The sequence below is a fragment of the Arabidopsis lyrata genome, assembly GCF_000004255.2.
Source record: "Arabidopsis lyrata subsp. lyrata unplaced genomic scaffold ARALYscaffold_1, whole genome shotgun sequence".
NCBI lineage: Eukaryota > Viridiplantae > Streptophyta > Magnoliopsida > Brassicales > Brassicaceae > Arabidopsis > Arabidopsis lyrata.
The window spans coordinates 1,405,606-1,421,836 of record NW_003302555.1 but is presented as its reverse complement, the minus strand read 5'-3'; the positions used below and the strand labels follow the sequence as shown (position 1 = coordinate 1,421,836).

At 33.3% G+C, this 16,231-nt stretch overlaps 5 protein-coding genes across 5 annotated transcripts; 3 read left to right on the top strand and 2 right to left on the bottom strand.

Annotated features, from left to right (window-relative positions):
* Positions 1 to 1,039: 1,039 nt before the first annotated feature.
* LOC9328274 (ethylene-responsive transcription factor 14) lies at positions 1,040 to 1,963 on the bottom strand. Its single transcript, XM_002889455.2, has one exon. It carries the CDS (start codon positions 1,601 to 1,603, stop codon positions 1,199 to 1,201), a length of 405 nt encoding a protein of 134 aa, XP_002889501.1. The 5' UTR covers positions 1,604 to 1,963; the 3' UTR covers positions 1,040 to 1,198.
* A 6,416-nt stretch (positions 1,964 to 8,379) lies between these two features.
* On the top strand, positions 8,380 to 10,086 carry LOC9325565 (RING-H2 finger protein ATL1). The gene has a single exon (XM_002892165.2). The coding sequence runs from the start codon at positions 8,765 to 8,767 to the stop codon at positions 9,911 to 9,913; it is 1,149 nt and encodes a 382-aa protein (XP_002892211.1). The 5' UTR covers positions 8,380 to 8,764; the 3' UTR covers positions 9,914 to 10,086.
* A 186-nt stretch (positions 10,087 to 10,272) lies between these two features.
* LOC9328273 (1-aminocyclopropane-1-carboxylate oxidase homolog 6) lies at positions 10,273 to 11,857 on the bottom strand. The gene is made up of 3 exons (XM_021013074.1): positions 11,253 to 11,857; positions 10,850 to 11,171; positions 10,273 to 10,740 (listed from the first exon to the last, which is right to left on the bottom strand). The coding sequence occupies exons 1-3, from the start codon at positions 11,759 to 11,761 to the stop codon at positions 10,486 to 10,488; spliced, it is 1,086 nt and encodes a 361-aa protein (XP_020868733.1). The 5' UTR covers positions 11,762 to 11,857; the 3' UTR covers positions 10,273 to 10,485.
* A 390-nt stretch (positions 11,858 to 12,247) lies between these two features.
* LOC9328272 lies at positions 12,248 to 14,099 on the top strand. The gene is made up of 5 exons (XM_002892164.2): positions 12,248 to 12,421; positions 13,090 to 13,204; positions 13,308 to 13,397; positions 13,480 to 13,578; positions 13,756 to 14,099. Exons 1-5 carry the CDS (start codon positions 12,354 to 12,356, stop codon positions 13,861 to 13,863), a joined length of 480 nt encoding a protein of 159 aa, XP_002892210.1. The 5' UTR covers positions 12,248 to 12,353; the 3' UTR covers positions 13,864 to 14,099.
* Positions 14,100 to 15,314: 1,215 nt separating this feature from the next.
* Positions 15,315 to 16,231, top strand: LOC9328271 (uncharacterized protein At4g14450, chloroplastic). Its single transcript, XM_002892163.2, has one exon. It carries the CDS (start codon positions 15,659 to 15,661, stop codon positions 15,959 to 15,961), a length of 303 nt encoding a protein of 100 aa, XP_002892209.1. The 5' UTR covers positions 15,315 to 15,658; the 3' UTR covers positions 15,962 to 16,231.

The following is a 16,231-nucleotide window of genomic DNA, read 5'->3' as shown; positions in this document are numbered from 1 at the left end:
TTCGCAACCAACTCTCAGTAATTCAGAGACAAGGAGACCAGAGATATGAAAAAGGATTATAAACATGGTTTGCCTCCCGCATCTAGAGCACACACCAACATACCATTCAAAGCTTAAAGCCCTGTTTTCCCTGTTTTTCTTCAAACCTCTGTTTTCTATTTGATATAAAAAGTCAAAAACAGCTGATGTAAAAAGTATATTTTTCTTTTTGAATATAATTTGACATTTTATTCAAAATATATATATATATATATATATATATATATATATATATATATATATATATATATATATATATATATATGTTCGTTTGTAATTCTCCCCGGTTTGGCGTTTTCAACGATATAAACTATGGTTGTCTAGAAAGTAAAAAATCGAGATTTTAATTTGGACATCAATATTCCGAATTGCATATAAACCAAAAAAAATCAAAATATCCAACCCAATTAAATAACTCTCTCCAAGTACTAGAAAATAAAAATTGTACACTCCTTCAGTCCCTCTACATATATTACCATGTGTTTGGTTTACATTTATCCCGGCTACTTCAAAAAATAAATTATTTAAATATCTTACAAAACTTACTAAACTCAATTGCTTTTCGCACAAACAAAAAAAACTAAACTCAATTGCTTATAAAAATTATGTCTCAAATTGTACATATATATGCGTCTACAAAATGCCTTTTCAGTAAAATTCATGAATGGAAGAGGAATAATTAACAAACAATTGTAAGATGAATTACATATTTCAAACGTAAAACACAACGTATTTGTAATTTGTAAATACTGGTAGTTATATTAGAACAATGTATATAATAGGGATATCATATAAATATTAGTTTTCTTTCATTATTTGATTTGTTTTAACAAATGTAAGCTCATTTAGATGATCACACGAAGGTAACAAATATATCAACAATCAACATGCACGTCACAAAACATAAAAGGATGTTTCACATAATCATTATTTTATATCTTCTCAAAACTAATTACACAAGGACCCGTTTGAACTTTGAAGTTCAAGAAACTAAAATATATGACCCGCTTAAACAATCTTATTCGTTACAGAAATCGATTGACAATTACAATTCATGCCAATAGTTGAAACATCTTTGTACGCTTGGAATTTTATTTTATTTGTTATAAATGAAAATGTTCTTTCACATAACTTTCAATCTACAACGATTGCATTCCCTTTATTGCCTCTTACCGGTGTTGATATTATGAGTCTTGTTATAGTTCTCTCCATACTCAAGAAGTTCATCCAAAACGCTATCGTCCAAGTACTCAAATTCAAAAACTTGCCTCGACGAGGAAGAAGAACTAGCCGCAGTGGAAGAGGATCCGGTTCCCATGCTATACTCATGAGGGAAGTTGAGAATGGCGGCTTTTCCTCTCATTGAATAGGCGGCTCGGTCATAGGCTCGAGCCGCGTCTTCTGCAGTGTCGAATGTCCCTAGCCACACACGCTCTCCGTGCTTCCTAGAATCTCTTATTTCTGCTGCGTATTTGCCCCAAGGCCGTCTCCTTACTCCACGGTACTTCATTTGCTCGGCTCCTCCTCCTCCTCCACCCCCACCGCTACGACCTCCTTGGTCCATATATTTATGTGTGTGTATATTCTGTTGTGTGTGAGAAGAGAGACAGAGACAAATTAAGTAACTAAGAATAAGAAGAAGAAATGGGTGTTTGAGGGAACGGACACAAGATTTAGCGTCTGTTTTTTTTGTCTTTGTTTGTGTTTTTAATTTTGCATGGATTAAATGAGATTTGATTTGTGGAATTTATAGGCAAGGAAACAAGTGGGTCCATCAACCTAATATTCGAAATTCGAACTCTCCACTTATCAAAATTATGTAGATGTTCTTTATACCTTTTTCTCCTTCAACATTGATGTTTCTGATATAATAGATTTTCCTTACGCTATTGGTGTCGTGAATTCAATACATTTGGCATCTACTCCTACCATTTATTTATTTGTTAGCTATTTTATTTTACAAGTCTGAAAGTAACTGTCTGCGCATATGTGGTTTGTAAGGGAAATTGAAACTCCTAGATACCGAGTTTGATCTCCTTCCAAAAAACAAAAACACATTTATATAGGAAATCTGTTACTTTGGTCTAATTGATTTATCTAGTAGTCAAAAATACATGTGGTCTGACTACTTCCTGATATTAGTCGGAAAACATTCCAAACTCGGATCAGACAGTGTGGTGGCTCAATTCTGGATCTCAATATCTCATGGTCCGTTCGATCCGAATCCGCTTGGAATTCATGGTATTTGCATGAATCGTTGAACCACGAGAGTAGTTCACTCTATAATATCTTAGTGTATTTCTATCGAAAATGATCGAATTCATAGAGTTTATCAAAAAATAAAATAATAACTACTAATACTGTATGGAATTTCCGAAATGTACAACATCAATAATATGGTAAGTATCATGTGCAACAAAAATATATACAATTTTTTGTTATAATCTTGAAATTATTATTTTGTTCGTTTACATGTTTACATATGAAAATATTGCATGATTTAATTTTTTACGTTATATCTTTTATGCTAAGAGTATTTTTTTATAAAATTAAAATATGCTAGTTTGTAGCTAAAGAGAATAACTACTAGACCTTTTTTTAACTGAAGTTTAACTTTTACAAAAAGTAAGAAATTTATTATAAAAAAAATGATAATCCCTTAAACTAATATATAAAACTATATTGTATGGTATTTTTGGCAACAGTAATGGAATTTTTGTTACCAAAAATATGATGTGTGCTGAATAAAAGAGTTGATTGGAGGACCCAGAGGAATATGTTTGACTTGGGACTTCGTTAATGCCCACGTGGGTTGACTCTCAAAACCGACTCAGAAGCTTTCGTTGGACCATTATTAAATACTCTTCTTTTTTTATCAAATGTTTTTGTTTAATGCAGAATCTACGCGTAGGGGTCTAAGTTCTTGACATGACTTTACATTTTGGAGAATTTTTACCTTCTAGAGATATTTTCACATCAATTAGTTTTAATTTTTATTGACAAAATTAATTTGGAGTACATTGGATCAATTAATTTTTCTTAACATCCAAGTTTACGAACATACCACTAACCAAGCAAAAACCCGTTTACTAGTAGTACATTGGATCGGTCCTGGTATTGTTTACTTGTATGCAAATATTCGACATATCTTATTATTCACTTGGCAATTTAAATGCAAAGTAAGAAGACTACAAAATCATCGAGAACGTTGTCAAAATTAAAATAAACAGAAATACTAAAAATATTACTTTGAAATACACTATATAGTTGTTAACTGCAAAACAAGAATCCAAAGCCTATAATACCTTACATATACTAGAATCTGAATCTTCTAACTAAAATATACGGACTTCGTTGAGCCAACAAATATAATTTTCTTTAGTTAGCTACTAGGTCCACAAATTTAATCGCTAAAGTTCCATAAATTTTACAATAGGTGTCACTGTCATTAAGAAACTTCTATGAGAGGACTACGTATAAGTGAACATTCCATAGTATCTTTCATCCGTAAATCTCAATTATTTTACTGACACTACTCTAGAACTCTGTCGAAATTGAATTTTATAAACCTATTAATTAGCCTATTTGTCACGTGGGTTTTTCTAATGAGTCGTACATCCATGTGGATAGTGAATTTGTGATTAAAAATAAAAATATATATAATTAACGTTAAGTCAGTTTGGAAACAGGATAACGAACATGTCCAATGCACCTAGCTGATCATAAATTCATCATCATTGTAAAGAAACAATCATGATTTAATTATTTAATAATTTTTTCTTTTTATTAAATATTTTTAATAATGTATAAACCAATAGTAATCTAAAACAGTTAATTATTTGTAATCATTACGCTTTCAAATCTACGATTTGTTAATATCAATTAATAAAAAATAAAATAAAAAACTAAATAATCAATTTTTATGGAACAAACCTAAAACAGTAGAACATCAAACTTTCACAGAGGAAGTATATACTTCTTCAAGTTTTCTTTTTATTACCTTTTTAGAAATATATATTTAAAAACACTAATTGGCCCTTTTTGGCTGCTCCTAATCTTGGATTCGATCTTATACATGTCCGTACATATTCCAAATCTTTTCTACTAGTCTACAAAACAGGCTTTTGGAGTTCCCTTTCCTTCTTTTGTTCTTCTTTCAGACTATCTTTGTTCATGTCCCTTTCAATCACATTAAAATAATGACTGCGATTTTATTAAGTCGTTTAAATCTGACTTGGCTTTGACTTTGAATCGGTCCACGACAAATATAATATTTTTTGGTAATCACGACAAATATTGTATTAGTTGCATATAGTGAAAAAAATGGTTAAAATGTCACATCAAGGTTTATTTTGGATAAACCAGGTTTTAAATAACCGAAAACTGATTTTGGGTTTGAAAGTTAGGCCCAATTAGAAACGTTTTGTTGAAAATACTCGGTACAGTAACAAAATTAAAAATTATATCATTGAACAACCTATTTGAAAGTTCACATTTTTTTCTTTAAAGATTGTTTTATATTTTGAAAATCATTAAAATATTTTAAACTAGAGCCTGCTAAAAACTAATTATTATAGAATAAAATTCAACAATCTTCAATCTACATTTCCGACGTCTTTCTTGAATTGAAAGGTGAGATGAATCTATGTTAATTCAACATTAGAAGAATAAAATTCAAGAAATTGGAATTAACGTCTAATCTATTGTAGATTAATGATTTATGGGGAAAAGAAGATTGTGTGGTTTCGATTGATATAGAATCAGAATCTATATTGTTGTCACCATTACGACTAGTGTAAGGCCTCTCGAGGTTGGGGACAACACATAGCTAGACCCAAAGTCTTTTTATGTCTTCGTGCATGAACCTACTAATTGAATACTAACATTTATAATAAGGAGAATCTATGATCTATCATATAATCGGCAACGTCCATGAAGGAACCTAATAAAAGTTTAATTTATGAACAAGAACCCTAACATAGATGAAGCTTCTAAAAGTTAAAAATATCATTTGAAAATCTTGTAAAATATCTTGAAATCAATAATATATATTGACCAATTCTTTTGGAAAATCTTCCATCAATTTAAACGAGAGTTCTAGTGGATCGAAATTTTACTGGGAGAAAATAAAAATTAACTGATTAATCAAATTTTCATAATTAGCACTATAAATAATAATATATATTTTAATCTATAATTTAAATACATTTGTTCTTTCATTCTTTTAATTAAAGAACAAAAAGAATTTAAATGGTTGAACTCAAAGATATTCATACAATTCCTACCAAAAAAAAAAAAAAGATATTCATACAATATTATGAATATTCATGCTATAAATAATTTTTTTCCAAATGAATATCAAAATAATAATTGACATAATTTTTATTTTAAGATATTTGTAAAATTTGACACACGTTATTTTCTTTGTAATAAATTGACATAATCTTTGGACATTGAAAATATAATGGCCCAGCCCAAGTTTACTCGTGACCCACATGTGGTCCACGCAGCTACCCGAAATGGGTCTAGAAGAAATTAAGGAAGAATGGCGAAACAGATTTTCCTTTTTTTTTTTTTTTTGGTTTCTGTCAACGAACGAAGAAACAAATGACATCACTTTTTTACAATTCTCTTTTCTTGGTAGAGCCGTTTTTATTTATTCACAGTTCTCGTGTTTATGGAAAAAGAACAGATTATACTGTATTACATCATATTTATGCTTTTTTCTGTTTGACAACTTTATCCAGTTTTTACATAATATTTCCATATTGACATAATTAATTAACTAGATAATTTAAGTTAATAAGATGCAGTGTGTTGTTAAATTGGGTCTCATTAGTTATTACTCATTCCTGATCCGTCATTAAATGAATTAGCATCGGAATAGGATGTTTTGACTCACACACATAAATGGTAAAGAAAAGTCAACCTTTAGTTTGAGATCGTCGATACTCAAGGTTGGTGGGCTAAAGCTGTTCTTTTGAAATGCATTTTGTTATTAAATCTCTTTTATTTAGCCAAACAAGAAAATCATCGGATCTACTGATCTAGATACTTGACCAGCTTAAGTTCTGGAATTTCTATTAATTAATTTCCCTTTAAATATGTTTGTGCATATATACAGCGTAGGGCTAGACACGATATATCCTGATCAGTGATCAATGTAACTAATAGAAAATCTTGAACATCAAAACAAAAACTGTATTAAAGAAAAAGCATCGAAAAAAAAAACATCAAAACAAGACAGAGAAAATTATAATGGTCGAGTTCATCTCGGAGCTACGTGTATCGATGGTCTGACGCACACACGTGACCGACCAAGCATCACGTGCTGCTGATCCATCTTCTCACCGTTGCTGTGTTGACCTGACTGGTCGACGTGGCGCATGATGATGATGAATCCTCAAGACCTCATTCGTAAACGAGTAATCTCTAGTCAAAGTCAATTGTTAGTGTTACAGTCAAACAAATTCAATTTGAAATGTTGAACCCTTTCTTTAGGATTCTCAAAGGTTAATAAAAAAATATAATAATAATAATAATAAAAAAAAAGGATTTCTCAAAGGTTTGGATTGTATAAATCATTGGATTCTCGTAAAATCCCCAAATTTTGAACCAAACGATTTCACAGCTGTTGTCAGTCATGTGAAAACTACTGAGTTTTTCACAAGTTTCATGAATAAGCTGTTTCTATTGTTGATTTAAGAAAGTTTAGATTTAAGTAAATACAGTATCATTAAGTTCTGTATGAAATATTCTTCTGCTGCTCTGCTCTGGTAGCATTTGTATATTTGTAAGTTTAATTGTAACCATGGATCTGAATCTAATTAATTTTGTCGATTTGTTATTTGTCCCACTATATTTTTTTCTCTACAGTTGTGATTTTCATCGGGAGACTTAGTTTCTTCAGAATAATAATTGTTCGGATAAAAAAAACAAATTAATTTCCACTAAGGTTTGTCTCCGTCGTGGGCACGTTTTCATTTTTATCATGTTAGGACAAAACTGAGAACGCCATAAGTCGATTGTGTATTTATGGTAATCCCTCCGTTTAATAAAGAGTGTCGTTTTAAGGTTTTAAGGTTTTAATTTTGTTTCACAAAGAGTGTCGTCTTGTGTTTTCAATGCAGTTTTAAAGACTAATTCTTTTTTTATATTCACTATTTTAGTTTATTGATTAGATAGAGGGTATTATTTAATGTATTAATAAGGGGTAAAAACGAAATTTATTTATTTTTTTTAATTTATGTGAAAAATATTAGAATAACACTCTTTGTAAAACAGAGAAAGTATATAATATATATTAAAGTATTTATAGTATATAATATATCTTGCAATTGCAAACACATCTACGTCCATGAAAAATCGATTATACATACTTAGATGATAGATAAATACACAAATTGATACCAACAAAATAAATACACAAAGTCACAAATACGTACTCAAAATGACACAAACAAGCTAAGTACTAAAAATATTTGAAATATTTAACAAAAATAATTTTTATTTGAAATAGATAACTGTACGGGTATATATGTATTTTATTAATATTGTTTTGCTAAATATAATAATTGATTGACAAGAGAAAAGATTCAATTATAACACGAATCTGTATTGCTCACCGAACCTATTATGTTCTGTTCTGTCGTGAGCCAAACTCGTCAAACATACATACACGATAGAGTATGGAAACATTGTCCTTATTTTTCATTTTTTATTCTGTTTGGTGTTTGCCGGTGTTGTTGTTGTTGTTTTTATTTTTCTTCTCATTTCTTATAGATCTAAAATGAAAAGTTTGGAATTATGTCTTGCGGTAGATTTGACCTTTTTTTCTTGACGGGGTTAGACAGAGAAAGGATAGGTCTTACTAACCTTGCGTCTTTTTGTATCGTTTCGAACCATAACTTAGATCTTCAATATCTATTTGTAACCATATAATATTTTGAGCAAATTACTTGCAGATATTCTCAATGAGATGACTTATATATATTATTACGCAGCTTTAACAAAAAAAAAAAAAAAAAATTAGACAGAAGATGAACTTAATTAGAAACCGACAAGTGTGGTGAGCTGGTGTTCAAATCACAGATACTGTATTAGCGAATCCAAGTTTATCATCATTTACACATGAATTAAATATAAACGTAATCTACATGGACAAACAAAACTTTAACACTATCAGAAGATCCAACTCAAACTAATCAGTTAAATTACTCCACTTGAATATAAGTGTATGTTTTTCCTTATTGTTTTCCACACCAAAAGAGGTACAAGAAACCGTTTAAATAAGGGTAAATAAATAGAAAACTCTTACAACAAACGAGTCATATATATAGATCGAGAAAAATATTACTCCTTAGTCCTAAAAGATTCAGCAAGATGATAACTTAAATATTGACAGAAAAGAAAGATGATAACCTAAATAAATAAATGAATCATATAAGAGCCTCTGAAATCTCACCAACTCTTTCTCTCTCTCTTCCATTTCATTACTTCATCTCTGTTTTTCTTCTCTACCACTATCTCTTCTACTATTCTGGTCTTTCTCTTACACACGCAAATAGGTATATATACACACACACAATCACTTCAGATTCTTGATTACGGAAAGAGAAAGATTCGATAGAAAAAACTACATGATTTCTTGATTTGTTTTTATTTTTCTACTGAATCTTGCCCTCCAAATCCTAAAGGGCCATTTCATTTAGATTTTTCTTGTCAAATGGATCTAACAGACCGTCGTAACCCTTTTACTAATCTGGTTTTTCCGCCGCCTCCTCCGCCGCCATCGACGACCTTCACAAGCCCTATTTTCCCACGAACAAGCTCATCCGGCACGAATTTCCCCATTATCGCCATCGCAGTGATCGGAATCTTAGCTACTGCGTTCTTGCTTGTAAGTTACTACATCTTCGTGATAAAATGCTGCCTAAATTGGCACCAAATCGACATCTTCCGCCGCCGCAGACGAAGCAGTGACCAAAACCCTCTAATGATTTACTCTCCTCATGAAGTAAACAGAGGACTCGACGAATCCGCCATTAGAGCTATCCCAGTCTTTAAATTCAAGAAGAGAGACGTTGCTGCAGGAGAAGATGATCAGAATAAGAACTCTCAAGAATGCTCTGTTTGCTTAAACGAGTTTCAAGAAGACGAGAAGCTAAGGATTATTCCCAACTGCTGCCACGTGTTTCACATTGATTGCATTGATATTTGGCTTCAGGGGAACGCTAATTGTCCATTGTGCAGAACCAGCGTTTCTTGCGACGCAAGTTTCTCTCTTGACCTAATCTCTTCACCGATCTCTTCCCCGGAGAATAGCCCTCATTCACGGAATAGGAATCTTGAACCCGGCCTGGTTCTTGGAAGCGATGATGACTTCGTCGTGATCGAGCTTGGGGCCAGTAATGGTAATAACAGGGGAAGCGTGAGAAACAGAGACTTCCTTACGGAACAAGAAAGGGTTGCCTCGAACCAGGTCTCGACCGGAAACAGCTCGAAATCGATGAGCCCTTTGCCTAGAAAGTTTGATAATCGCGGAATGCATAAGAAAGAGAGCAAATTTCACAAAATGACGAGTATGGGAGACGAATGTATCGATACTCGAGGCAAAGATGGTCATTTTGGTGAAATTCACCCCATAAGAAGATCGATCTCGATGGATTCATCAGTGGATCGTCAGCTGTACTTGGCGGTCCAAGAAGAAATCAGCCGGAGAAACAGGCAGATTCCGGTAGCTGGAGACAGTGAAGATAGTACTAGCAGTAGTGGTGGTGGTAATAACAGAGTGATGAAGAGATGTTTCTTCTCTTTTGGAAGTAGTAGAACTTCTAAAAATTCCTCAATATTACCTGTTTATTTGGAACCCTAATTGTATTCCTCTTTTTCATTTGTTGATTTTTGTATTTGTTATTTTCTGAGGTGAATTTTTAAAATTTATTTTGGAGGGTGAAGTAGGAGAGAAAGATATAGGTTCACTGTTTATAAGTCAAAGCAGTTGATGTTGATGAGTTACATGAATGGTGTTTTTCATTAAATTTTTAATTTTAACACTTTCAATATAATCTGAACTAACCTGTGAGGCCCAAAAGGCTTAAAAGCATAAAGGCCCAAATAAATCCTTGTCGCTTCTAAGGTCCGTGTCAAATCGGACAAATTAGGAACAGAGCCCGAGAATTAACCGGCGTAGGAATTAGCAAATCCTTACATCGGTCTCTGCAATCATCGGGCTGATCAAGTTTGAACCTTTATACCCAATTTAAAGCATTCACTAAAATGATACATAGATACACCACAATCTTCTTTGTTCTTTTTGTTTTTTTTGGTACAAAAGGATTTGCAGAGTCAAGAACTAAAGTGGACAAGGACTGACTAGATGCATGAAACACACCAATATCTTACAATAAACCTGAGCTGATTTACTCATTTCAAGTATTTTTTTTTTCATATCTTGTAATGCGACAGATACGATGTTCCATCGAGGCCTTTCTTGAAGTACCCCTGTGTGTATTCTTTTAAGTCGATGACTCTGTATTTTGGAGGGTTTTCTTCAGAGAGAATCTCCTTGATTGGTCCGTAAACAGTTGAATTCGGAAGCATACTTGTGCTGAAAAAGCTCGCTACTGATATCCTCGGTGTAGCTGCCCTGTTCGCTAAAACCCTATGCTCCACACTTATGAACTTGTCATTCGTTATTAGCTGCATATCAAAAGGTAATCTCAGATTCTTAACAACATTGTATGTTTTACTTTAAAAAGTTATAAAAGAAAAGTTATAAAAGAATGGATCAATGAATAAATTGCCTTGCCTGCAAGAAATCTCCCATGTTGATGACTAGAGCCCCTGGAATAGGAGAGACATCGACCCAACAGTCCTGATGATGAATTTGAAGACCACCGATTTGGTCCTGAAGAAGAATTGTGAGGAAAGAATTGTCTGAATGATTATTTGTGCCGATAGTTAGATCAGGTTGTGGACATGGGGGATAATAATGGCAGAGCAAAAGCAAACCCTTCATGCAATCCATGCTCTTAAGCTTATCAGATCTCAAACCAAGAGCTTCTGAGAGAAGCTCAAAGAGCAAATCACCTAATCTCATCATATGCTTTGAGTATTCGAACATAGCATCCCTGAGCCAATACTTCATAATTAAGATCACTCAACGCCCAACGGTTCATAAGATTTCTCAATGAAAAATCGAAGTTATGTACCTGCAAGCCACTGGGAGTTCCTCAGGGTTTGGAGGATCAGGAGCCATGTAACAAGCGAACGAGTCTCTCCAGTTAACACATGAAGAAGAACTGTAGAGATCGAAGTTACTATTGTAGACAAATCTTTTAGCGGCATCACGGGTGAAGTAAGTTTTCTTAACCTCAGGATCTTCTTCATGAAACCTACGAACTACTTCTTGACTCTCTTCAAGAACGTTTAAAGGAACACCATGATTAATCACCTGGAAGAATCCCCAATTCGATGCAGCGTCTTTGATCTTCTCGACGATATCATCACGCGAGACGTGGAGGCCTTCAAAGTCGATGGTAGGGATCGCAAAATCCGAGGCAGAGACAGAAGTTTTCTTGTCGGATAAGAAGACACCTTGAGGGAGACGGAAGATTCGAGGAATCTCAGTGATGTGAGCATCAACAAGACCTTTCACACCTGTTTTTGTCTCGTCGAAAGCTTTGCGCTCACTGTAAGAGTCGATATCTTTGGTCGCCATTTATGTTTCTACAACCTATTTTAAGATTTCATTCACAAAAGGCTGGTTCATATACAAGAAGAAGAAGAAGAAGAAGAACGTTATCAAGAAACATATGGATTCTGTTTATCTAATTAAAAAAAAAACAAGTTTGGGCTTGGTGTGTGGGACTGTCAATGACCGTTGATGACGTATGTCCGGTTTTGCTGACCGTGACTGGAACTTATGTGGTTAGCATGTTTTTTTTTGCTTTGGTCATAACTGATGTAATTACAACAAACATTCACATCGAGATAAATTGTAAGCGACTAAACCAAATTATAGTAATGCGGACGATACTATTTTGGGGTCAAGAAGCACTACAAACACAAAACTAAAGAAAGAAATCATGATTAATATATTCTTTCGGTTAAGAGTTTTAATTTAGATACTTCGGTTAAATTTGGTTTAGGTTTTTTTCTTTGGTTTTCCACCTTTAAGCTTTTTGTCTCAGAAAAAAAAAAAAAAAAAAGACAAAGCAGAGGAACCGAACTTTAAGCAAGCTTCCACCGAGAAAGGATCCCTCCGACGACAAACCAGAGCACCTGCGACACCTTGAGACCAGAACGAGAAAATGGGTTTCTTCTCTTTTCTTGGAAGAGTTCTCTTCGCTTCGTTATTCATCCTCTCCGCTTGGCAAATGTGAGTCTTTTCTCTTTCAATTCCCTCCTCATCTCTTCTTCTCTCGTTTCTCCGGTTATTTGTGATTAGGGTTCGACATCTTTCTTCGACGAAATTCTATCTTGCTAGATCCGATTTTATTGACAACTGTTTGATTTGGTCTAAGCCACATCTAGGGTAAATCTAGGGCTTCTCTTATAATCCCTTGCTTGATTTTTACTACTTTATGTAACGATCCAGATCTCTTCTCTTATTTAAGCATACACTGTGTGATTCTCCTCCTCATTGTTGATCTTATTTCTCCCTCACTGCTTTTGAAGTTTTCCTCTCTGATTTAAAAGTTGTAAGGAAAAGAGTTGGATTGACTGTGTAGTATCTCTGATTTTGAGCCTTATTATTATAATAAGCCCTTTTGTTCATATGATCTCTATCTACTTAGATGACCAAGGGTCTGTTTTTTAATCACTATTTGGGTCTGATGTATGGGGAAGTGAGTGAGATACGGTGGAATGTTGTGTAGGTTCTGCTAGTTCAATTCCATCCTGAAATAAAAACCTTTTAGCTATCTGAATTGTAGACACATCTGTAGGCTTGAAAGTTCACTAGACATATGTGTAGAGGCCTTTTTAGTATCCCCTTGTCGATTATCTTACGACATCCGAACTATGCATCTCTGGACTTCTTATTAGGTTCAATGACTTTGGAACTGACGGTGGTCCAGCAGCCATAGAGTTAGCTCCAAAGCTTGATCTGACCAAAGCACATCTCTCTTCCATATTTGGAGTAGCATTGCCCAACTTAGAGGTATGCCCATTGCACTTACTTTATTGCGTTGATTCCTTGTCTTCATGTCTCTTATGGTGTCTGTATTCATGTTGCGTCTGACTTGGAAAACTAATTTTAACAGGTGAAACAAGTCGTGTGGACTATTGTTGCTCTGAAAGGACTCGGAGGCTTACTCTTTGTTATCGGCAACATCTTCGGTGCCCATCTTCTGGTTAGGATTTTTTAACTTATGTTTAAAGTATCCAAAGCTTAGTTGTTGTATTGACTTTTGATCTCAATTCTTTGTTTCTTAGGCTGTCTACTTGGTGGTTGTCAGTCCCATTTTATATGATTTCTACAACTACGGACCCGAGGACCGCCAATTCTCTCTTCTATTGACTGAATTCTTACAGGTTTGTCTTAACACCTTTCTTCATTTACTCGTTTTGGCTTGCTTTTGCCGTGAGACGGGTTCTTGTTCTTCGAGCTGAACCTACTCTGAAAAAAGAATGTTCCTTTATGGCCTCTTCTGAAAACCCAAATCTTCTACAATGAGTCTCATTCTTTTGCATCAATGTTTTATCACGCAGAGTGTTGCACTTCTCGGGGCTTTGCTATTTTTTATCGGAATGAAGAATTCGACAACGACCTCCAAGAGGATTCTGAAGAAGAGGACTCCCAAGCCTAAAGCTGCTTAGAGTTCTTCTAATTTCTTCCACACACAAAGTCAGGCTTTAGAAGAGCTTCTGATGTCACCAAGCACTACCTTTATTTTTCTTCCTCACGACTTTTGGTTCCTTATCTATTGTAGGATTCTAGAATTAGCCACATTTTGTATTTTATCAATTAGTTTTTATTTAATTTTGGGATTTAAGAGTTTTCTTTTGTTGAATCATACAATTCTTTTCAGTGATTTTTTAAATTGGGTCGAGAAGATATGTTTTTTTTGGGTTCATCGGTTAGAACCGTTGGTATGATTGGATATGTTTCATTTTTTCTTGTTGTAAAATAGATATAATAGTTATTACTTTTTTGGACGAAAAGAAATAATTATTTTATTTAAAACCTATTTTTTAATATCAAGGTTTATGCTGTCCAATAAGCTTATCGGATACCTGCAATTATTATTTATCATGCTAGTAGAAAAGAAATATATATATATATAATATATAATATATATATATATAATATATAATATATATATATATATATATATATTGTATATGTAAGAATTTTTTGTCAAAAAAAATTCATATACATGGTTAAAAATTGTCTTGCAAACAGGTTAGTCCGTTCCAACCGTTAAAACTTTAATTAAACAGAGGTAGTTTACAAGAATGTCTATTTTAATGTATATACATACTCCTTATAATATTACGGTTGAAATCCAATGGACAAGCTTAATATTCGTAAAATAATACGATATCACATCAATAAATTTGTCGTATCTGATTTCAGTTCTGAATAAAGGTTATTTTCTAGAGAACCTAAACCGCTAATTATTTTTGTGATAATTATAATAAGAGATTGATTAATTATTCAAAGACACATTGCTTTTTGTTTTAAACTAGAATATGATTCTTACCATTATATGTGGCACACAAAATCTCTCAAGAAAACAAATAGGTAATCAAGGTATTAATTAGTCTAAAGTTGGTATAGGGAAAAAAGTTATATTATCTCCTTGGTCTAAAGTTCATATCGTCTTTAGCTTTTTAAATCATATAATTATTAAATATTAACAAAACTTACGAACAATGCCAAACATACTACTAACTGAAAAAATGATTTGTTTGGGAAAAAACTGGCACCAACAGAATTATGACTAATAGTTATATGTTTTTAGACCAAATAGATAAAAGACCAGGAATTATTAAAAAAAAATTGTGCTTAAAACAAAATTTGGATTTTTTTTGTAATTTTCTATTTTTGGTATAAACAAAATTAATAAAAAATTCTTTCTATGATTATTATCTGAACTGTAGTTACCAGGGTAACTGGTTGAATATTGTTTGTTTCGATTGTAATCAAGGTTAAATATAAGCAGAAAAAATATGCATCATGGATTTACAAAATGTCTCGTCAAAGACTAACTAGAGAAACAATGGATCGAAACCTATGATTTTTGGGTTTGCAAAACTGACGAGCTTTTACATATCTTGATAATCTTTTAAGCACTAAAAGAAAACAGTTTCATAAAACAAAAATTAAAAAGAGGAAAAAAGTACTTACTAGTCCTCACAAAAGAGAGAATATAGTCAAACTTATAATTTAGTAGTTTAGTCTATACTAGTCAAAAGGAAAAACACTTGAACAAGAAAAGAAAAAAGCAAATAATTAAAAGATTCGACCGTTTAACCAAAACACAAGCCAAGCACACACACTCTTGAGTCTTGGACAATCAACACTCCCTTCTCTATATATACATGCATGCATACAGACGCATACTCACTCATAAATATTAAAAAAAATATACAACAATAAACTCCGGCTATGTCGTCCACGGCGAGAAATGTTTCCGGCAGCGGGAACCGAAAGTCGAGTAGGCTGCAGCGGCGGGCTCCACCGCCTCTTAAGATAAACCCTTCCGAAGCGAATTGGAAAGTGGCTATTCCTTTTCTATCACCTACGGAGTCGCCGCCACAGAAGCCACCGGCGGTAATGAAGAGGGAGGAGCAGCGGTGGGGAAAAGAGGCGGAGAAGCCGCCGGTTTTCAAGAAGTGGCAGCACCCTGCGGCTCCGTTTTACTATCAGCCAGCGCCGTCATCGAATCAGCCGTTTGGATGGCCAAATTAACGGTCTCTTTAATACTAGGTCTAGCACACAAATACATAGATATTTGCATGCTTTTAATATGCCGATCATATGGATAAAAGCATATTTTATTTATATTTAACATGCTATTATGTATCATCTTTGTGCAATATGTATGTTGGGTTTGATGTTGTTATTTCCTTCATGTAACCATGAATTATTAACTAGTTACCTAATATATATAGTGTATTATTTCGTATACTGTGTAATTTTGAAGACATTTAAGAATAAGCTAGATCGCCGTATAATTTA

Coding starts and splice junctions, on each gene's coding strand:
- LOC9328271 (XM_002892163.2), top strand. CDS start 15,659: ATGTCGTCCACGGCGAGAAATGTTTCCGGCAGCGGGAACCGAAAGTCG.
- LOC9328273 (XM_021013074.1), bottom strand. CDS start 11,761: ATGGCGACCAAAGATATCGACTCTTACAGTGAGCGCAAAGCTTTCGAC. Junction 11,172..11,252: donor GAACTCCCAGTGGCTTGCAG/GTACATAACTTC, acceptor GTATTGGCTCAG/GGATGCTATGTTCGAATACT. Junction 10,741..10,849: donor ACATGGGAGATTTCTTGCAG/GCAAGGCAATTT, acceptor TTTGATATGCAG/CTAATAACGAATGACAAGTT.
- LOC9325565 (XM_002892165.2), top strand. CDS start 8,765: ATGGATCTAACAGACCGTCGTAACCCTTTTACTAATCTGGTTTTTCCG.
- LOC9328272 (XM_002892164.2), top strand. CDS start 12,354: ATGGGTTTCTTCTCTTTTCTTGGAAGAGTTCTCTTCGCTTCGTTATTC. Junction 12,422..13,089: donor ATCCTCTCCGCTTGGCAAAT/GTGAGTCTTTTC, acceptor ACTTCTTATTAG/GTTCAATGACTTTGGAACTG. Junction 13,579..13,755: donor TATTGACTGAATTCTTACAG/GTTTGTCTTAAC, acceptor TTTATCACGCAG/AGTGTTGCACTTCTCGGGGC.
- LOC9328274 (XM_002889455.2), bottom strand. CDS start 1,603: ATGGACCAAGGAGGTCGTAGCGGTGGGGGTGGAGGAGGAGGAGGAGCC.